Here is a 23,148-nt window from a genome sequence, read left to right as displayed (position 1 = left end):
CACGACAGGTTCATCTATTTCAGCTCACTGGCCCTAAGGATCCTAAGATATGAATCCGTTTTTATATATACAGGTATACCACCGTGAATTACACTTGTTTTTAATAATGAGAAAAGGTTTGGTTTTCTAGTAGCATCACATAGGTTACATAGATTATGACTACAATTCCAAAACTGTGTGCCAAGATGCCCTGGGGCACCACAGCAAATTCACAGAGGCACTGTGAATGTTTTAAAAACTCAAGAGAATCAACAATATTTGGCCCCCATTGGATTTTGTATGAACAACTAGATCAAGGTAGTTCACAGTTTCAACATTAGATTTTAAAATACTTTTTTTGATGATGTCATATATTTGCAAAACTGGATTTCTGGCAGTCGCTGCAATGGAAAGCAAGTACCATGGGAAAAATCATTGTAGAAAAAGAAGTGAGGATGGTGACATCCAATCAGATTCCAAGATAGGAGAAATTGTGTATTCTCAATAGGCACACACATCCCGTTAGTAAGTAATTGTGGTTATTAAAGAATAAAATAATATATTTTTTTTCAATTTATGTGTATTATTTTTTCTTATGGCTACTGAGTTGTTAGGACATAAACACTTATTAAGATGTTTGGACATAATTACTTCATGTGTGAAATTGTTAGGTATTTCTTTTGGCTTAGGGGTGCTATGAAAAAAACTATCTCAACAGTAAAGGCTTCATGAGCCAGGAACTTTGGGGACATGTGGACAACGGCACCCCCTGGAGCTGTGTGGTTCCCACTGCGTATGTCAGTGTGTCCTGCTGATTTCAGACATGCCTGCTTCTTAACCTCTTTTTAATTTTCATTAGCATCACAATGAATTATGTCTGATATAAATCTTGCAAAATAGCACTTGATTTCCAGAGAAAATTAAATATAACTATAGAAAATTTCAATAAAGAACAGACCAAGTAATGAAAGAATTCTTACCAGGCCTGGAAGTTCACAGCACTTGTCTCTATTGGCCCACGATGTGGAACAAATGATATCAAACATTTGTAACTGGAACTGCAATTCAAAAAGAAAATTGTCATTCAGTAAAAGATATAGAGATACATTGTGTTTATAATTAAACGACTTCATATTATATATCACATAATAGAACACCAATACATTTATAACATAAGATTACAGTAAATAAATTAAAAAGTCATTCCAACAATATCAAACTAATTTTGTTCCTCAAACACACAGTGATTTAAGATTTTGTCTACATTTACTCCATCCACCATCCAAACTCCCTTATTTATCCCAACCTCCCCCTCCCATCTCTACCTAAAGAAACTTAGCACCTCTGTTGAAACCTTCCCTGCACTGCCCCTCACAGTTTCTCCAGGTGCTTCTGTAATCCCACAGCACTCCATGTGTCTCTTTTACAGCACATCTACCACATACACTTATTTGTATTATCTCCTCCTTAGACAGTGAGCTCTTTAAGGCACAGAGAACCACTTATTCATCTTTGTGTCCCCCATCATAATATGTAGCATGTAGTAGATATTCACAAAGCTTGTCGAATTAAGTTTGGCATCAATCATTTATGCATACATTCAGCAAATTTTTCTTTAGTGCATAATACAAGCCAGATACTATGTAGACCTTTAGGATATGAAAATGAACAAAACCAGAATCCTTTCCTCAAAGATCTTAAAGGGAGTGAGAGACAGGCACACGAATACTGTTTACAGTGTGGTAAGTGTCATGACAAATTCACATATGGGATTGTGAGAATCTCTGCCAAGTGTATTTTTATTTAAGCCATTGATCATGCCAAAAATATTTAGTCTTATTCTACTCATGTACATTGGCAACAACTCAACTCAAATTTTGAAATAAACAGAAACATCATTATAATATATTAAGGGCTAACACTAATTTCATGACCTAATCATTTCTAATACTATATTTCTTCCTATTTTTTTTCAAATATTGAAAGCATCAAGGATTACAGAGCTGGGAGAAGGATAAAGTTTTTTTCATTTTAAATCTGCAAACTGGTTTCAGCAAGTGTTGTTTTCAGCAAGAGCTAGAAACTTTTGGTGCTTTATTTTTTCCCAAGGAATACTATTCACTCCTGTCAAGGGTCCCCTGGCTGAAAATGAGAATTCCGAAGTAGATAGTACTACTGAAACAGGTTACTAGCAACGCATACAGTATCACAAAAGGGCTCACCCTATCTGACAGTAAAGAGAATCAAGTCAGGTTTTCTCATGTTATACCAAAGAAGAATTGTGCCTTGCTGCAAACATCTTTCCTCAAGTGGGTTTTGCAAGATTAATAAAATAACCCATAAATTTTGAAAGCAGATCATGAATTAAGGCATCGTGTTTTCTTGCTTCTGTATACAACTATTGTGTTGTTTGAAGAAATACATGCATCACTCACTGTCCTTTGTTTTTTTCCAGATTAAAACATTTTTTTTTCCCCAAAGAGTATGATATCTGAGTCTGGGCAAGGCAACCATATGACCAAATTATCACTTAAAAATTAGGCTTTAAAATTAAAACATTTTTAAAGAACATGGCTGCTGATTTTCATGAACAACAACAATAGCAACAAAAATATTTCAAGGAGCACAGGGGTTAAGAGGCTACGGATAGAGACTGCCTGGGTGTAATTCTTGAGTCCTCCACTCACAAGCTAAGTCATTTGGAACAAATTATTTAATGTGCTGGAGTCTCAAGTTTCCTCATCTGTAAAATTTGTATAATAATAGTCGCTACTTATTAGTGTAATAATAGTAGCTATAACAATAAAATGAGTCAATATAGGGAAATATTGAGAACAGTGCCTGGAATATATTTATCATAAATAACAAAATATCTTTTTTTTTTTTTTTTTGAGGAAGATCAGCCTTGAGCTAACATCCATGCTAATCCTCCTGTTTTTGCTGAGAAAGACCGGCTCTGAGATAACATCTATTGCCTGCCCTCCTCCTTTTTTTTTTCCCCTAAAGCCCCGGTAGATAGTTGTATGTCATAGTTGCACATCCTTCTAGTTGCTGTATGTGGGAGGTGGCCCCAGCATGGCCGGAGAAGCAGCGCGTCGGTGTGCGCCCGGGATCCCAACCCGGGCCACCAGTAGCGGAGCACGCACACTTAACCGCTAAGCCATGGGGCCGGCCATAAAATATCATTTTAATGTAACATGTACAGCCCTTTCATAATTGAATTCTTTAAGGTCCAGGAGTATATAATACAAAGGCCAAAAGAGTAAAATCAAAATGAATGTGATAGAGTATTGAGGACAGAAATAGAACAGTAGTTTGTTTCCATGACAATATCTGTTTCACGTTTTGGTTGAGAAGCATTTTAGCAAATCGCAACAGCAGCAGTGAATATTTATTGAAAATCTACTAGGTACCAGGCCCTATCCTAAGGACTTTACCTGTATCATATAATCCTCAGATCACCACTGTGAGGTATGATAACAGCAAAGTCAAGCCCATTCTGTAGATTAGGACCTGGGATGAAAGAGCCTAAGTCATTTAAGCACATGTTGAAAGCAGAGGTCTGCTTGGGATTTGAACAGCATACCTCATTTTCTTGTGGTTCATTTTGCAGTGAACAGATCTTTGATCTAATGTTTAAGATGCAATATCCCAGCTTAACTTCATAATGCCATTTGTCTGGGGACATTTATTAAATGGGTCCCATTACGACAGCATTAGATAGTCAGTTAAATCTGTCAGTCATTCATCCATTAAGAAATTTTCCATTTCTGAATAGAGCCCTCAGTGTAAAAACACTTTAATGAATGGAAAGATTTATTTAAAGCAAAGGCCTTTCACTAGCCCCAGTACACACTAGACTTTTTTGAAGTTTTTAAAATAAATATTCACTACCTAATCACCTATAACAGTATAACATCTACATACAAACCTTTGGCTAAACTTCTTTTGCCCTATTGAGTTATTGGGATTCTTATGAGCTTGTTTTATTTATTCAGAGGTTGAATGCCTACTAAGTGCTGAATGAAACTAATACCATTATTTGAGGAATGCTCGTGGGCTGTCTTTTCTTTCTCAAGTTGGATGAAGTCAGTAGCCTTTTTTTGTGTGAGTACAACAAATTTATTCATAATTGTTCTGCATCCGTAATAGTTTAGATTCCTCAGCCTTTATATAGGGACTTCTTTCCCAAGGCACATTTCTGGGGATTGATCAAAATAAAAACCACTGGCTTTTATTCCAAAAGCAATGACACACATATTTGTACCGATTACATAGGAAACAGTCCAGAGATGGTATGTTGAAAGATCTTAAATTCAAGTGCCTATAAATGCAAGACAATGTGGTTAAAAATAAATTATACTTCAAGCAACTAACACCAAGAGGCAGCCCCTTTTTACTGCTGTAACTTTTTTCCTTTTTAACTAACAACATTATAAAAAATATGTCTATGCTGAAAAAAAAAGAAGAGAGAACGATGCATAGTCTCCTACTTTCACTTTTTATAATCTCTTTCAAGGGAATACTTAGCCAATTACAAATGCTTGTTTTCCATTATTGGACATTTTCCTCTGGGTGTACCACAAAAGGCAAGTCATTTGGGGTCAGATGTTAGCATGAATATAAGATTAAAATATTTCTCAGCAGTGAGTCACTGTGATCTGTGAATGGGAATTAAAGTGTACCCCTGCCTCCACTTTCCACTCAGTACTAGATTTTATCATTTGTTTCTTTTTAGCATAACGTAACTAAGATGATAATTTGAAGTCAAGCTGTACCTGAACTTATGCAAACATTTAGAGAGCTTCACATTGCACAAGAACACTGGAGAAAGATTACTGGGGACCTAGTGCATCTTCTGCTTTTAATTTGGTGTTTAACTTTTATTGACTCCATCTCAAAACTAAGATTTATTATGCATTTACCATTTGCCAGTCATCAAAGATAGTATTTTTACTTTTTCTCAATTTACTGAATTTAAGGAAAATCATAATGGCACTAATTAAATTAGGAGATGAAAATTAACAGCTGTTGTACTTGTAGTAATTAGAGTGTTTGGGTGTAGACACACTTTGGGGGGATCATTTTGATCACATTTACTTTCAAGGTCATGACTCAAATAATAGTGAGTCTTTGAACTTACCAGTGAACAGACAGGGCATAAGGTGACTGGTTCAGACCAGACTCCCTCCTCTGTCTTAAGTTCCATAATAATCAGTCTCTCTTATGCAAGTCAGATACAGTCTTATATCTCATTTTACTCACTTTTTGAAAAGGGATCCCTCTCTAACTTTGTCATATCTCAATTTCTGCATCTATAAAGTGGAGATAATATAAGTATTCCTTCTTAGGTAATTGGAGGATTAAATGAGATAATCTCAGAAAAGTACATACTGCCTCGTCCATGGTAGGCATTGCAATAAATATTAGCTACTACTATCATTTTAAGGATTAAAAGACATAATTCATGCAAAAACACAATCATTCTCTTGTAATCTGAAAACACTTGTTTCTACAGGATCCTTGACTAGTCTGCTGTTGACTCCTACATAAAAGCTTTAACTCAGTAAATGAAATTATAAAAAAAATTTCACAACATAACTTGTATTTGTCTTTGTTTACACAGCAGAGGGCTAAACAAATGTCAGTTGGATAATTCTATGTGTTAGACTTGAAAAGGTGGAAGAAAGCCACTAAGGAACATGATCTTATACAAGAAGTTCAAAATTTTTCTGGAATCGTCTCTGACGGGCAGAATTATAATTTTATTAGGTATCAGAAAAAGTAGAAGAAACTTCTTAGGAGAAAGAAGATTAGAAAGGAGAGGCACAGTTGTCAAGTTTCTTCCCACATGTGTTTTGACGGCGAAGCTAAGCCTGCTTATGAGTTTAGTCCCACGAGGGACTTTCGCTGCCTATAAAATCTTGCATTGCTGAACACAAGTTGTTTTCATTACTAATGTGAGTAATTTCATTGCAGTAGTTACTGTATCCCTAAATCCATTAATCTCTCTTCCACTCAACTTTGGTTTAAAAAGAATGTATTTTCTTTAAAGACTGAATATTTAGAGTTTTTCCATCATCTGGCCTTTTTCGAATCATTGCTGAATTTGTCAGGAATGCTGACCTATAAACTACTAGTCTGTCTCATATGGTAATTATTCCTCCTGGAATAATCCCAGACTTGCACATTATACATTCCCTTTTGCTGGGTATTGGAGTCTAGATGATGTTAGCAATCAAGATGATGTTAGCAATCTGTGATTTCTAAATTGAAAACCGAAGATGGAAGCTTCTCTTTTGCTTTGCACGGAAACAAGTAATAACCCAAAAAGCAACTGAGTTTCCAATCACATTCTTGAGATCTAATCTAATACACCCATTTCAACATAATCAAATTCTTCAATAAGTGGGTAGACTGAAAATCTATTTAGTAATCCTTTGTAGACTTCTAGATTCTAACAAAAGCCACAACTATTTTCCTCCTACTCTTACAAAGAACTCTTTAAATTGACTTCTATAAATTCCCCTTTGTCTACTACTGGTTGAAAGTTACCACAGAGGGTGCTCTGTTTAATTGCTTTTCTTTCATGGCTAAAAGTAAAGATTTACCCCTGGTAGGCCTAAAACCTACAGGCATTTTTACTTTCAGATATAGATTCTTTGATATTTAATCGGTCATATATTTGGAGAGCAATTATTACATAGAGTATAATTTGAAATACAATTATTGTAATTGTAATTATAAAACTGTAATTGTAAAATACAAATTATAATTTGGAGATGGTATGATATAAATGATATGATGGTATGATATAAATTACCAGACTGTTGTCAATACCAAACATGGAATACAGTATATGCAAAACAACATTTTAAGAAAAGACATGATACAATTCAAATAGATGATATTCTATTTAACTTCTATCAATGTTTCTTGAGAACTCACTCTGTTCATATGCATTTATTAGATACTGTGATGTGGGGTGGAAGAGGGTGGTTGCAAACGAAGACTATGACATAGTTTCTTTTTCTTTCTTTCTTTTTTGTTTGCTGAGGAAAATTGGTCCTGGGCTAACATCCATGGCCATCTTCCTCTACTTTATATGTGGGACGCCTGCCACAGCATGGCTTGATAAGCAGTGCTAGGTCTGAGCCCGGGATCCAAACCTGCAAACCCCAGGCCACCGAAGCAGAGTGTGTGAACCCAACTGCTACGCCACCGGGCTGGCCCCCAAAGTTTCTATTTTGAGAGATTTATACTCTGGCTAGAGAGGTGAAATGCAGATATATGAAAAAGCAAGAAAATAATATATGACTACAAATAATCAAGCGTTAAACAAGTACTAGAGGTTTAGAAAAGTTGAGATAGAGAAAGTATTATTGACATCCTTCAATAGTAATAGCTGCTCTTCATTGAATACCTACTAATTGTCAGGGATTTTATGTGCATTCTTTCTAAAATAAAAAAATAATAATAATACTAAGTGATTTGGGCCCAGAATCTCATACACCTAAAATTGTTTTTCTTTCTTAAATTAGAGTCTATTCATTCATCCATCCACACATGCATCTATATACACCCATTTATCCATACAAGATATCATTAGTTTGCTAATTCAGGAGTCTTATAAATTCTGGAGTGTGCTATCATAAACGTATCCTTCAAGAAGCAGAAGATGATGTGTTTCTTAATCAGCATGAAATACCACACCTTAAGAGGAGACAACACTTCAATATCATGTAAACATTCTTAAAATCTGTTACAGTAACTGAAAACAAGAGCGCTTTCCATAGCTTTTAGAGTATTCTTTCTTTCCAAACATCTAATCCATAATTCTCCAAAGCAAAGTAGGGACAAAAGTACTTGTAAAGATACTTCAAAGCTAAGTGTTCAATTACTTAGCACACATCTACCAAGGTGTGAAAGCATCAGTGTCCTCCTATGTACACAAGGATTTCACCTCTATTGTTACCACAAAGAGAAATGCCATGACATAGCAAAGTGTCCCAAAGTCATCACTTTACTGTTCTGGGACTGTTCGCTGGTGTATGAAGTGAATGGGTTATACTAGAATAGTGGAATTAGACCTGTGCTCCTTGAAGCTCCCTTAGGGGCCATTGGCGGGTGGAGATACCTGCTACCCCATGTCCCCTCTCCCATTTAATCAGCATGGCTCTGTTTTAATCTTATTTATTTACTTGACATACTAGAAGATTTCATTTGTACAAAGCAATCTTCAGCTTAGAAAGACTTTGAGAACCACCAAATCTTTCTAAAGTTCCATACAGCTGGCTAATTCTCCAGATCTATGAAATTGCAAGACAATAACAGTGATTCATAATTAACTTGATTTTTCTGTCACATAGAAGACAAATGTAGATTAGAATAATTGGAATTGTTTACAAGAATAAGTGCCCTCCAGGCTAATTTGTTCTAATTATAGAATGGCTCAAATTAGAGAATGTTGCTAATTAGCTGTGAACACAGAGTGTTAAAACAAAAGCTTGTGTACACTATTCTTTTTTGTGGGTAGTGAGTGAAGGGAATGTGGTTTCTTTGCCAATTGGAAGTCTCCCATCTTAAATTCCATATTGGATGATGAAAAATGTATTATCTTAGATGATTTCTCACTTAAATAACTAGTAACGATTAAAGGGTAAACTTCACATTAGCAATAGCAAAAACCTAGTATTAGAATATCCAAATCTAATCCAAATGAGAGGCTTATGTAAATTTCCCGTACACAATAATCACATATTTTGTGTGGATTTGTATTGGCTTATATATATGAGAATCATGAACAGTTTTGATTCTCATTTACAAACAATTTATGCCACAAACCGTGTGATGAATATTTTACTATTTGAATTTTAAAATACACTTAGAAAATAAACTAGCCGAATTCCTGGAGCATTCTCCTTATTATAATATAGCAGAAGAATACTGCCAGGAGCTTTGAAGGTATGTTTTTGTTCATTTAAAGAGGGTTTTATCTATTGATCCATCAATCCATCTGTCCATCCATCCATCTATTCATCCTTTTACCAGACTTTTCCCCTGGAAAATAGATAATTATATTTTAAAAGATTTTTTTTCCATAACAACAACACAGCTTCATTTGTTCATCCACTTACTGGTACAGAGTTTCCATTTGGTCCTCTTGATCTAACCATTCTCCCTAGGACTTCGACACCATCCGATGTGACATTAGCCGATGCGTTTATTGCCTTCTCGCCCACTTGCTTGCAGTCAATAACCACTTTGGCCAAAGTCTTGCTGACAATAATGTGTAGCTGGGTGAAAATAAAGATGTTTTAGGAGGTAAGAAGCAGGAAGAAATATCAACCAAATTTACATAATTGCATGATTCATCACTAAAAAGTATGAAAGAGAAGAGAAGGGATTCTGTCACAATGCGTTTTGCTAGAGGAGAAAGGTTCTATTTTTACCACCTGCGTGATTGTCTCACATTCAGGTAGCGTCTCTATTTGTATTTAATTAATACTTTTCTTTAAAGTGACTTTGAAAGGATTCACTTTTTAAAATCTAGCCTTCCTCTAAAGCAGTAACATTTTGAAATCACAGATTTGTTGCTCTAGTTGTGTCTTTTCTGAAGGTACATTAAAATAAATCCGAAAATATTAAAATAAAAAACTTCTGATTGATTTACGAGCAAAAATTATCTAAGGTACTTCCAGTGGTTGGCAGACCACACTTTGATAATATTTATTTAATTTAGGATGAGGAGAGGAGACCTAGAATCTGAAGGGGAAAGAGGAATGCTTTCTGGTTACTCCAGGCCCAAATGAAATAAAGCCCCTTGGCTTAACAGGTGTGGTTTTCTCAAACTGAAACCTCTAGAATCTGGAGGTCCATGGTAATATACTTAGGAGTCTACACATTCTTTGTAAGGATTTGTAAAAATTTGTGTTATCATGTAGGTGACAGTCAAAGCTAAGTATATTCTAGATGAACCACATTGTAAGCAAGTTCTGCCATGAAATTTCAGTGCTTATATATATATTTCAATTTATGATGGCACTTGCCCTGCAAATACTACTGTTTGTGGCAAGCTACTTGTTTAGTAAGCTGAAAGAGTGGAATTAATAGGCAAATAATGATTCCACATCAAGTGAAAGCCAAAAGAAGCTACAAATAGCTGCATAAGGGAAGGTATCATGACGGTTCAAAGAGAAAAAGTACTAGGCACTATTGATGGTCATGAGATACACAGTTATAGCAGCTAGGACTGTATTTGCATTGTGAGCAGAGGTTGAACGTCAGGGATGTAACATCACTTTTCATAGTAAAATAGTGTTACTTTTAATTTTATTGGTTTTATTTAATCTTCATTTATTTTTGTTTCATTGTTGCATAGGAACTGAAAGCATAAGGATTTATACCAATTTTTATTTAATGTTTATTTAAGTTACATCATGATAAAAATAATGTAAGTCAGCAGTGGAGGCTCTTGAGAATTCTTTTTCCTTCAGCCAAGAGTTAACCATTACTCAACTGGAGAAATGTTGCCGGAGCAAATCCCCCACATTACTTGCTTCATATTAACATCTCTTTTATGATCATTTAGAAGAGTATAATTTGACTCTTGTGTCTTTTTGCGCCTTGCAACACCTTTCATTATTACAAATTACAGAAATGTTCATGCTAGACAACTTAGCATATAATATTCATGATTTAAGAACTGTTAGGTTGTGGGAAAATTATTCATACTTTTTTAAAAAAAACAACTTTTGCTTTACAAAAGGAGACATTGAAAAGTTTTCAAAAATATTTTTCTTCTTTGGTTACATTTAAGGATTCATTTATATAATTATTAATTTTTTGAAAGAGACTTTGGAGCCATACTTCACACCCAAAGTGTAAAAAAATAAAGCCAACTAAAAATTAATGATAAAGTATTTATTCAATTATAATATAAGTCCATGAACAAATCAAATGTGATCTCTACAATTGAATTTCCATCAAGATTTTCCACTAACAGATCTATTAATAATGTAGTTTGTTACATTATAAGCTTTTCTTTTTTCTTTGTTTGGTTGTTTGGCTTTTTTAACACTTAACAAAGAGAGAAAAGTTTTTCTTCATATAATTTTAAAAAATTTGAAGGCTTATAAATTTGAAACCTATTTTTAATGAACCTTACTTACAGGCTCTTGAGCTCTTCTCAAAGGTGAGGTAAGGTAAGTAAAGCTTAACATTTACCTAAGACTCATAAAGGATTCCTTGGAATGAGAATTACAAGTTCATGCCGATACCACAGGCTAAGATGGCAATGTTTTTTTAACACACATGAAATCTCACATGATTTTCATCTCCTCTAAAATTTTTCTGGACTACTTTGCAATAGATTCTGCCTAACCAAGAAAAGAATCATGTCAAGAGGAACTTGGTGAGTAAATGACAATTAAGTCCAAATAGCTGCTAATGGGATCGTTTTGAACCAAGAACTAATAAATTTCCACCTGCATTTCATGTGTTTCTAAGATACCTTGTACTTCTGGTTGTACAGTCTTATTAAACCAGAAAAAGTAATATTTTTATGCAACTTTTCTTATGCAAAAAAGAGGAGGAATTTTGTTAGGAAATTGTTCCTATATAGTTATGTTATTTAAAACCCCAGAAAGTAGCAAAGTTGTGTAAGTTAGATGGACTTGACATGTTCTAGGTCAGGAGACAGAAGCCAAGATGAAGACCACTATTCAACATCCCTTTCCTCACTCTAAAGGGGTAAGAAGGGCTTGGTTAAAAGGCCAGGCTTTTGGCAGCTCTACCTGGTAAATGCTCTGCGCTCCCTGCAGTCTTGGTGTTGCATTCCTTAACAGCCCAGAGATCAGTGGGGTTATTCACAAAACACAAATGAAACAGTGAATTTCGGAAGGAAGCAGGTCTACTCTGGTGATCACCAAAACTAAGTGTTTCAGAGATGTGAAATGTTAAACAACAGAGTTCTTTAAGTGCCAGGTTAAAATCAGAACAACTAAATTCAGATTTTACAAAATTCTTCCTTAGGGTAACTTTTATGATCACAGTGATGGGTTGTCTGTATATATATAAAATATCAGTGCCATCTATCTTCACACTTTAACATGATTTGGCTAATTGAGCTCTCATCTCCATTGGTGGCCAGGTAGACCAGCAATCTTTTTTCTACATTACACATAGTGTAGTGAATTAATAACTGTCCGCTTAATAATACGGTACCCTCTACTACGTTGTTCCTCAAAGTGGGAACCTGGACCACATCTATCAACATCTCCTGGGGTACTTGCTAAAAAGGCACGTTTCAGGGTCCCCTCTCAGAACTACAAAATCAGAATCTCTGGGCACTGTTAACAAGCCCCACAGGTCATTCTGACTCCAGTTGTAACTGGAGATCTCAAGCTTGTGGAATTTTTAAAATATCTTTCTGCTGCCTTGCTCATAGCAAATAGAATAAAGAATATACGTATCTAAGGCATTACTCACTTTGTGAAAGCTTCCATAGAAAATTTTCTTAACTTCAGGTCCTTCAAAAGTAGCCGTTTGAAAATCCCCACTGTAGTCATAGTTGAAATATGTTAGGGTTTTCCCACCATCTAATCAAATAAAGAAAAATAAAAACCCTTTAGAAAGAATTTAAATGGGTAAATAGTTTTTCTAAAATTCAACTCAAGACTGAAAATAATGCATCCATTGTTTTGAGGCTGTGTTTAGACCAGAGTGATGAGTAAGTAAGGAAATGATCTACGGGCCTTGGGTTGCCCCAGGCTTTCAGTTGGCCAGATTAACCAATTTAACCATGTGGTGATGATGGTGAGGCAAGGACTCCTAAACATATTCCTTTCTCTGTTCTCCCTGTACTCTCATCCCTATCACCCTCCTGGGAGATGGTTGTCTGAAACTGGGAGTAGAGGCAGACAAAAAGGGAGAATGAAGTTAACCAAATCTTAAGAAATAGAAACCAGACTCTTTATCTTATTAACCCACTGGAGCAACCAACTTTCCCAGGATATGCGTCTTATGCCACCCCAAAATAGTGATATTCCAATATGTCTTTTTTTGTGTGTGTGTGAGGAAGATCAGCCCTGAGCTAACATCCGTGCTAATCCTCCTCTTTTTTTTTGCTGAGGAAGACCGGATCTGAGCTAACATCTATTGCCAATCCTCCTCCTTTTTTTTCCCCAAAGCCCCAGTAGATAGTTGTATGTCATAGTTGCACATCCTTCTAGTTGCTGTATGTGGGACGAGGCCTCAGCATGGCCAGAGAAGCGGTGTGTCAGCGTGCGCCCGGGATATGAACCCGGGCTGCCAGTAGCGGGGTGCACGCACTTAACCGCCAAGCCACAGGGCCAGCCCCTCCAATATGTCTTTATTATGAAGAAATGAACAAACAAAACCTTCCTAATCTTGAGTACTGCATGTTACAAGGAGTATTTTATCACACACACACAAAAAAATAGGAATATTTTTCTCCCGAATTCCTTCTTAGGCTAAAATTTAATTCTTTACTCAACTTCCATAAGGAACAAACTAGTCTTAATCATTTTGAGAGCCTTTGTTTTCAAGTCATGGATGTATACAGAGTTAGTTATTTATGCTCTTTTAATCTACAGCTTTTCCTTAGTTTCAATATCAATGCAAAATGGGTTCAAAATACCATATTTAGTTGTTGATTCATTTCCATGTACTGAAAAGTCCTTTCACAAATAGTTGGAAATAAGCCTAAAATATTTTCCTCAAATGTTTGAGTTAGCACCTAACAATAGCCACCAAATTTTGGTTTCTAGCTTGAATGGAATCCTAAACTAAAAATATATTTAGAAAACTCAAGGATATTAACCAAAAACTTGATGATCCTCTTAAGTGAACATCATGTGTGATATCCAAGAGCATGAGGTTAAGAAGCTTCCTTCATTGGTTCCCCCTCAAATTTCCAATCTCCAAACAATGCAGTTTCCTAGTTTCAGACCTATTCTTTTCTCTTTCTAGACTTACTCTCCAAATGATCTCACCCAGTATCATGGCTTATATATCATACATATACAACTTCCAAATTTATATCTCCACCCTAGAATTCTTCCCAAAATATGCTGTCAATCTGATTTTTTTCCCCCTGGAATATGAAATAGGCATTGTGATATTGTGATTTATGAGAAATATATATTTGGTCATTTGAATGGTTTTTAATTTGTTCTTTTCCACAGTTTGGTTTTAATCCACATTTCCTGGATAATAACACTAAAGATGTCTTTTATTACATTAATGAGGTGACTTTTGGAAAGCCGTTAGGTAACCAAAGGATGGAGGGCTGGTTGCTAGGAGAACAAGCCATGCAAATAGAGGGTTGGAATTTTCAGTCTCACCCTGTTCCCCTCACCTCCAGGGAAGGGAGAGGAACTGGAGATTGAGGTCAATTGCGAAGAGCCAATTATCTAATCAATCATGCCTGTATAATGAAGCCTCCACAAAACCCCCAAAAGATGGGGTTCAGAGAGCTTCTGGGTTGGTGTACATGTAGAGATTGGGGAGAGTGGTGCACCTGGAGAGGGCCTGGAAGCTCTGCACCCCTTCCCCCAGACCTTGTCCTGTGCCTCTCTTCCATCTAGCTGTTCCTAAGTTACATCCTTTTATAATAAATCAGTAATCTAGTAAGTAAAATGTTTCTCTGAGTTCTGTGAGCCACTCTAGCAAATTAATTGAACCCAAGGAGGAGCTTGTGGGAATCTCTGATTTATAGCCAGTTGGTCAGAAGCACAGGTAACAACCTGGGCTTGCAACTGGTCCCTGAAGAAGTGTGGGGCATTCTCGTAGGACTAAGCCCTCAACCTGTGGAATCTGACTCTATCTCTGGGTAGATAGCGTCAGAATTGAGCTTGGTGTTGTGTGGGAAGCCCCCCCCCCCCAACACACATGTTAGAATTGGATCAAAGAACCCAAAAAAGGCATCTCCACTTATCATATCCATGTGCAAAAAATGACTTCTGGTCCCACCCCTCCCAGTGATCTCCCTCCCCACCATCAACCTTGCGCTTTCTGCAGTCTTCACTGTCTACTAATTGTCCCTCTCCACCTTGCTCACTACTGAATCCCAGAGCCTAGTGCTGGCACATAGTAGGAACTCTGAATATTTGTTGAAAGCATGAGTGGATAAATGAATGAATCAACTGTTACATAATTCACTGTTAGTATTTACACATGGCTTAAGATAAATGAGTTACTCTACAAATACACAAAACAAGCAAGATGGCATGCCACATACATTACTCATACATGTATGTGCAAATATTATATAAATAAATATACTTACTATCTAAAATGACTCCAACCAATGGGTCAGAATTTTTATTTAAAATCTCCCAAATAGCAAACGGCTCCTCTGGAGTGTCAGGAAGAATCCGGAATAGAAAACTGATTGTGTAATCAGAGGGCAATCCTTCTGGATGCAAATACCTAAAAATAGAAAGAAAACAATATTTTATCGGATTCTTTCCTCATAAAGTTATTTATCTGATTATAAAAGCAAATATTCTTTCATCATACAAGACTTGGAAATACAAAAAAGAAGAAAATAACAGATCACCATTAATTCCATCCAGAGGTGATCATTGTTTCGGTGTGGTGCATTTCCCTCCAATTTTTAAAGAATGTCTGTAAGTATTTATCCAATTTATATAATTTTGCACCTTTCTTTATTAGCCCTATTTACTATGCATTTAATATTGCCTTAAATATTTTTAAAATCACGATGTTTAATGTCTGTACAATCTTTTTTTTTTTGTTTGCCTATTCCATAATTTATCTAACTGGCAACTTCTTATTGAACATTTAAGTAGTTTCAACAGTTTTAGTATTATAAATAATGCTTATCTATATCCTTTTGTAAAACTTAAGGCCTTGTAACTTTCTACCACACGTTGTAGTTAGCTGCATTCCTGTCTATGCTTCGTGCTCTGATGCACCATCCAGATCCGCCTTCAAGAATTAAGGATATATTACTCCTGCTACTGGGAGGGATGTCTGTAGACAGCCCTCAGATATCAACCCCCTCCAGTAATTGCCTTGGCTGAAGAAAGATGCATCTCTCAAGGTCATGTCGACTCTTCTATGGCACCTGTTTTCAACGACGGGTCTTTGAGGGGAAATAAGGACCAGAGCTTCTCATTCCATTGGAGATAGTTTCATTTTCAAGACTCCTGTGTGTGAGTCAACTGAGGCTTTACTGAGACTGTTTCACAGCTTGACTTCTCTCTCTGCCCTATTCTACTTCCCTCCGATCCCCTCCACAAGAGCACACCCTCGTCAACTTCCCTGCACACTAATCTCCACCTCTGGATCTGCTTCCTGGGGAACCCAATCTGCAACACCATCTTGTCTCTCTAACAATTAAGCAGATCACTTATATACTTTTAAATGTTTCCCTCAGGCAACAAATATAATGCTTTACATATATAGGAGCCCCATCACAGTTACTAATTAAATGGATAAATTTGTTAATATGTGAGAATTTAGCATGGATTTTAAAATGAAAGGTTGATTTGCATAGAGAAAAATGTTTCCTTCATTTATTTATTTACATAGTAGTTAGTTCATTCATTCATTCATTCAACAAATATTTATTGAGTGCCTACTATATGCTAGACATTGTAATAGGCATTTAAGATACATCAGTGAATAAAACTGATAAGTAAAACTGATAAGTAACTGACAAGCACTTAAATTCTAGCAGGGTGGATTTTACAGTATGTTAGAAGATAATAAGTACCATAGAAAAACAAAAAAATAGAGCAGCATGGTGAGGATCAGGAATGCTGGAGTGGATTACTCTGCAATTTTAATCAAAATCATTAGCACTGGCTTCACTTAGAAGGTTCATTGAGAAGGTTACATTTGAGGAAAGGTTCACTGAAAAGGTTATATTTGAAGAAGATCTCAAAGGAGACAAAGACATCCAGTCAGTGCAAAGACATCAAAGTGTGCCTAGTGTGTTTGGAGAACAGACTAAACGAGACAGGAGGTGAAGCCAGAGGTAATAGGTACCCAGATAATGTAGAGCCCTATAGGCCATTCAAGAGCTTTGACTTTTATTCCAAGCAGAATGGAGAATCATTGGCAGATTTTGGAGTGACATGATCTGATTTACATTGTAAAAGAATCACTCTGAATGCAACTTGGGCAATAGACTCCAAGAAGGTAAGGATGGAAGCCGGAAGACCAACGAGGAGGCTGCTGCAATGATCTAGGGAAGAGACGATGGTGGCCCACATTGGGGTGATGGCGGTGGAGGTGGTGAGAAGGCATGACAATAGGATTTCTTGATAGATTGGATGTAGAATATGAGAGAAAGAAAGGAGTTAGGCTTTTTTGCCTGAGAAACCAGTTAGACGTAGTTTTCATTAATTTAATTGAGACGGAGAAGGTGAAGTGAAGCTGCTTCTGGAGGGAGGATCAGGGGAATGGTACCGAACGTATGAAGTTTGAAATGCCCATTAGATATCCAAGTAGAGATGTCTGGTAAGCAATTGGATATGCAGGTCTCAATTTGGGGAAATAGATCTGGAGTGGAAATACAAATTTAGGAGTCCTTGGCATATAGATAGTGCTTAACATTATGATGCTGAAAAGATCCCTAGGGAGTAGGTATACACAGAGAAAACAAGGAGACCAAGGAGCAAGACCTGGTCCCTCCGACCTGAAGAGGTGGAGGAGAAAAGAGAAGCCAGTATTGAAAAGGAACAGTAGTAACATAGGCAGAGACTCAAGAGAGTGTGTGTCCCCGAAGCCCAGTGAGGAGAGCGAATCCAGAAGAAGGAAGCGACTAAATGTGTCAAATGCTGGTGAACAGTTGTGTAAGATAAGGGCTGGGAGCCAATGTTTGGATTTGCAAGGTGGAGGGCACTGCTGACCAGAAGAGCAACTTCAGTGAAGTAGCAGAGGATTTTCCCTTTGGCAACTCTCATTTTTGCTAGACCTCCAGAAAGGATTTCTCAAATGCCCATTTTAATATTCATCACTACACAGTGTAAAAAAACCTGCCAAAAGGTAACATCAGATGTTGGCTTTATCTAAAACCACATATATTCTGTAGCTCAAAGACATTTACAACAGTTTCTAGAAAATGAAGATATATCTATAACAAGAAATATTTTAAATTATTAAAAGAGGTGTACTTATTTCAAAATTATTCCCCAAAATGAAGCACAATAAAATAATTTGGATAGTACTGCAATAGGCTAGAATGTAATAAACAATATTTTGGAAGAATATAGAAGAGCAATTTGTTTATAAATTGGATAGATTAATTTAATACTCTAATATGATGTCTCCCACTTTTTCACATATATGTACACACTACATCAACATTTGGACACTGAAAATGTTTTACATTAAAATACTGAAGGCATTTTGAGACAAAAACAAATGTCGTTTTGGGATGTAAAGTAGCAGATAACCCTTAAACCGGGAATTCCAAACCTGTAATCTCAAGTACCTCCAGAGCCTGCAGAATTGCTGCAACGGGCCCCAGGAATCCCTATGTGCATCACAGACTATAAAGCGACTAGATAATGTGATTTTGACATAAACCTGATAATACTCTTCAATTCTATGGAGTTGCTGTGTGATTACCCAAAGATAAAAACTCTCTGAATTCATGGCACTGGCGTGAAGTGGTTCAGGGTGTGGGCTCTGGGGCCTGATTCCAAGTGCAAATCCCAGCATTGTCACTTAACAAACTTAGTGATCTCAATCAGGTCATTCGGCTTCTTTGTGCTTCAGTTTCATTATTTATAAAATTGAGATAATAAGTGAATCTACTTCATAGAGTTGTTTGGAGGTTTAAGTGAGTTAATATACATAAGCATTTAGAATCATGCCTGCTATATGGTACCGCTATGTAAGTACCAATGATCATTATATATTTTCTCAGATCAACAGATATTAAAGTTCAACCAGCACTATATGTGAATCCGATGTTTTAAACAAAGAAATCTAAACAACATCTCTAAAAGTCATGGAAAATCCTACCGGGAACTATTACAGCATATTCCAAGTTGACATCATTTTTATGTTGAGATATAATAAATGATTGGCTTTAATATCTTGCAATGGAAACATACTTGGTTGGTTGGGAAACCAGGGCATCTTTATGAATTTGGTAACAAGGATACACATTGAAGGTACCAGGCTCCATAGAAACTCCTTTCACCGATGAAAAATCCTTTTCATCCAAACCAAACATTTCCATCATCTTAAAACCTATACAAAACAAAAAGATAGAGAAAAAGAATAAACAGGCATTTTAGGACTTTAAATTTCAAGATTAGTTTATTAATGATTAAAAAAAGATTCCAAATGGGAGTTATTTAATATATTTGTATTTGGAGAAATTGTGATAAGGCATACCTGCAATATCAACGCCATCTTTGTGCACCAGTGGGCAGGCTGGAAAACAAAACAAACAATATAAAACCTTAATTTAGATATTTCCCAAACATATTCTTTCTCTGTCCTGAGAGTAGGAAGCTAACATAATCTTTCTGGAAGTCAGTTGTGGAGGGAATCCGAACCAGATGTGGCTATGGTCTTCTGTGGATTCCTAAAGATTGAAATGCTCTTACTTCTACTAAAACCAAAGGGCCACAGCTTCCTTCTGCTCTCCCGGGTCCATTAAAATCTATGGCGATCACTTGAGAGCACTTCTAATGTCTTACCCTGAAGAGCAGTCTTAAAACATTTTTGAAAACTATTTGCTACAACTACTTAAGCAGAGTTGCTTTTAAACACAGACTCTCATCTCATTAGGGAAAGTCTTTATCAACCTAAAACTCTAAACTAGGGAGAGGGGAGGTTTACTTCCATGCTCAAAACCATAAAACCTAGTGTCTGCCTAACAAACAGCTCTGCAAGTCAATATTCTTTCCTCAGATCAAGTTGGGACTCACTCTTTAACCAGTGCTAAACATTTCAGCCTTTCAACAAGATGAGTAAGTACAAATTCCAAAGAACTAACTTGCTGATGCGGTTTCGCAGACAAAAGTAATCAACTCATCTTCAATTTTCTTAAATGCGTCAAAGTCATCCACAAAGAAGACGTGACGAGCGCTGGGCTTGCTGCCAATGCTAACCAACTCTGAGTAATCTGCATCAGCCACACCAACGGCAAAAATGCTGTAGCCTGTAGGAGAAGGCGAACAGATGTCTAATTACTTAAATTGCACAAAATACATAAAAGGCATGTCCAAATGTTTAAAATATGTTTATTAAGGAGGGCTAGTGGGGGTGGATAATTCATTCATTACAATTCATCAGCATTCTTTATGCACATATTTCATTATATGATAGTTATCCCATCATCCCCTAAAGAAATTTTCCATTTTAAAGAAACTCAAGAACGTCAATGCCACGATTATTGCTTCAGATAAAATAGTTGTCGTTTGAATAACATCTTTACATCTGTATATTTTTAATAATTATTTTAAGATTTATGGGATGAAGTGTACTTGAAACAGAGAAACTTTTTCTTAGTCTTTTTTTTTTCAGATATAGAAATGGAGATATTAATAGGCTTTGCAGCCTGAGGTGGGTCATGGTTCAATGCTTGGCAAATAAATATTAAACTAGTATTCGCCAGGCATATCTTATATAATGTAATCTTCACTACAGTCCTTTGAGAATCTCCATTTGCCAGATGAGGAGGCTGAGGGTTTCTGTGATCAGGTTCCCTCCCTGGCCCTTTATAATGGTCTTTTTCATGGTACTGCACTTAATTGCTAGAGTTTCTTATACAGGGCATCCTGTATGTAACAAAAGGATTAGAGAAAATACAGCAAAATAATACATTTGTAACCTGGAAAGTATGTTTTAAATCACATTGTTCAGTTAATACTAAGAAAGATTTAGAAACACTTAAGTCATGCTGATGCAGTCTATAAATTTGTATTCACAAAACAACGATGCTAACATTATTATTGGTAGCCACTGTTGTTTATATAAAACTTACCATCTGATTGCATCTCCTTGGAGATTTTGTACACATCGTCTTGTGATCTTCCATCAGTGATAACCACGATGACCTTTGGGATGCCTCTTCTGGTACCTGACTCTGCAGCAAACAAGGTATCTCGGACATGCTTAATTGCTTTTCCTGAAACAAAGGAAGGCAGCCATTCAATTTCTTTCCCTCCCATTTTTTTGTGTTTTTTTTTAAAAAATGATTTTATTGAGGTCATATTGGTTTATAATTTTGTGTAAATTTTAGGTGTACATTATTATATTTCAGTTTCTGTATAGACTGCATCATGTTCACCACCAATAGTCTAGCTTTTATCCGTCACCATACAGATGTGCCCCTGTACCCCTTTCACCCTCCCCCCACACCCTTCCCCTCTGGTAACCACATCACTTAATTATTAGGGAAATGCAAATCAAAACTACAATGAGATATAAACTCACACCTGTCAGAATAGCTAATATTAAAAAGACAAGACATAACAAGTGTTGGAAAAGATGTGGAGAAAAGGGAACCTCATATATTGCTGGTGAGAATGCAAACTGGTGCAGCCGCTATGGAAAACAGTATGGAGATTTCTCAAAAAATTAAAAATAGAAATACCTCCCATTTTTGTTTTGCTGGGGAGAGAAGGGTGGGAACAAAGTTCTTGAATCAACGAAAAATATTTTTTAAAAAATCGATATTACTATGCCTCAAAAAAAATCATTTCAGTAATTACTAATAATTAGTTACTTTAGGACTTAGCTGGCCTTTTTTTAGTCTTACCTGTTTTTGTATTTCCTCCTTTGTATGAAACATGTTTAATTGCATCAAGAAGAGTCTCTTTGGTTTTGTAAGCATTCAGTTTAAATTCTGTTCTGGGGTCATCAGTGAACTGAACCATTGCAACCTAGAAAGAGAAGGTGTATTTGTTTTTACATGTACGTAGACTTCCTCTGGGCCAGAGAGCCCACATGATAGCATGATTACACCTACAATTTTAACTTCTTTTTTACCCAATCCACAATCTCCTGGGTTTAAAATTGCATACAAGTTATATACCAAATCTGACAACACATTCAATAGCATTTTTTTCTCTAAGTACTTTTCAGGAAGTATTTTATTTTAAAAATCTGTCTCTAAAGCATGTAGGCCTTTTGCCTTCTCATTTGACAGAGGGAAAAATGGCAGCCTAGGCCTTGTAACTTGACAAAGGTCAGAGAATCAGAGTCCGATTCTTTACAAGGATTTCCTTATGAAGCAAATCTGTGAAGTAATTACTACTATTCTACCATTTTACAGAGGAGGAAACTGAGGCACACAAAGTCAAGTAACTTGCATAAGATTACAAGAGTAGTCATCGGCAGAACCAACAGTTGAAGCCAGGTATATTCTATTTCAAAATCTGTGTTCTTAACCACTACAATATAAATCTTCCTGGCTTCATTTCCTACCATTTGCTGTTATTCCTGTGGAACTTTGGGCCCATTTTTAATTTATTGTTTTTTTGTTCATTTTTCAGAACTACGATGGAGGAAGTAAATACAGCATCTTCAGAGTGCTTTCTTTGATTTTGTGAGCTTTCAACTGCTACCAGTTTATCAGGGTCTACTGCAGACATCACTATCTTTAGGAAACCTCCTCCGATTCCTTTCTTCAAAACAAATTTCTTCCTCCTTGAAATGCCTCAACACTGTATCTATTCTTCTCTTATGGTACCCCTTACATCCAAAGTTTCTCAGCTGTTCCTCCAAAACATATTTCAAATCTGTTCATTTCGGTGCACTTCATTGCTACCATGCTAGCCCAGGCCTCCCTCATCTCTGTGCTGGACCATGAGAGCAGCATCCTAACTGGTTTCTCCACTTTCGCTCTGACCCTTATTAGTATTTCTGCTCCACAAAGCAGTCAGAATGATCTTTTTTAAAAAGCACATCAGATCTTCTCTTGTTAAAACTTTCCAGTGGCTTCCCATTGTGTTTATGATGACACCCAACTCGTTCAATGGTTCATAAGACTCAAGATGATCTGGCTTTGCCTATTTCTTCCACCTCTTCTCCCCCTCCCCCCGCCCCCCCCCCGAATGCCCATCCACTATATTCTAGCCACAAGTTTTAGCCTCTGAAGCCTCAAAACTCATTCTCACCTTAGGCCCTTTGCCCTTATAATTTCCCCCG

The 23,148-nt window shown here is 36.4% G+C and overlaps 1 protein-coding gene across 5 annotated transcripts in view; it reads right to left on the bottom strand.

Annotated features, from left to right (window-relative positions):
• Window positions 1-23,148, bottom strand: part of COL14A1 (collagen type XIV alpha 1 chain) — a 212,804-nt gene that overhangs the window by 65,165 nt on the left and 124,491 nt on the right. For all 5 annotated transcript variants that reach the window (XM_058564860.1, XM_058564862.1, XM_058564863.1 and 2 more), the window contains exons 27-35: window positions 21,758-21,881; window positions 20,981-21,124; window positions 19,991-20,155; window positions 19,384-19,422; window positions 19,098-19,236; window positions 15,290-15,432; window positions 12,469-12,578; window positions 9,117-9,275; window positions 960-1,037 (exon numbers count right to left, since the gene is read on the bottom strand). In XM_058564860.1, the coding sequence (XP_058420843.1) occupies window positions 960-1,037; window positions 9,117-9,275; window positions 12,469-12,578; window positions 15,290-15,432; window positions 19,098-19,236; window positions 19,384-19,422; window positions 19,991-20,155; window positions 20,981-21,124; window positions 21,758-21,881 (1,101 nt within the window). The remainder of the gene's footprint in view (window positions 1-959; window positions 1,038-9,116; window positions 9,276-12,468; window positions 12,579-15,289; window positions 15,433-19,097; window positions 19,237-19,383; window positions 19,423-19,990; window positions 20,156-20,980; window positions 21,125-21,757; window positions 21,882-23,148) is intronic.

Source organism: Diceros bicornis, chromosome 21, assembly GCF_020826845.1.
Source record: "Diceros bicornis minor isolate mBicDic1 chromosome 21, mDicBic1.mat.cur, whole genome shotgun sequence".
Classification (NCBI taxonomy): domain Eukaryota; kingdom Metazoa; phylum Chordata; class Mammalia; order Perissodactyla; family Rhinocerotidae; genus Diceros; species Diceros bicornis.
This window is presented reverse-complemented; position numbering and strand designations above follow the sequence as displayed.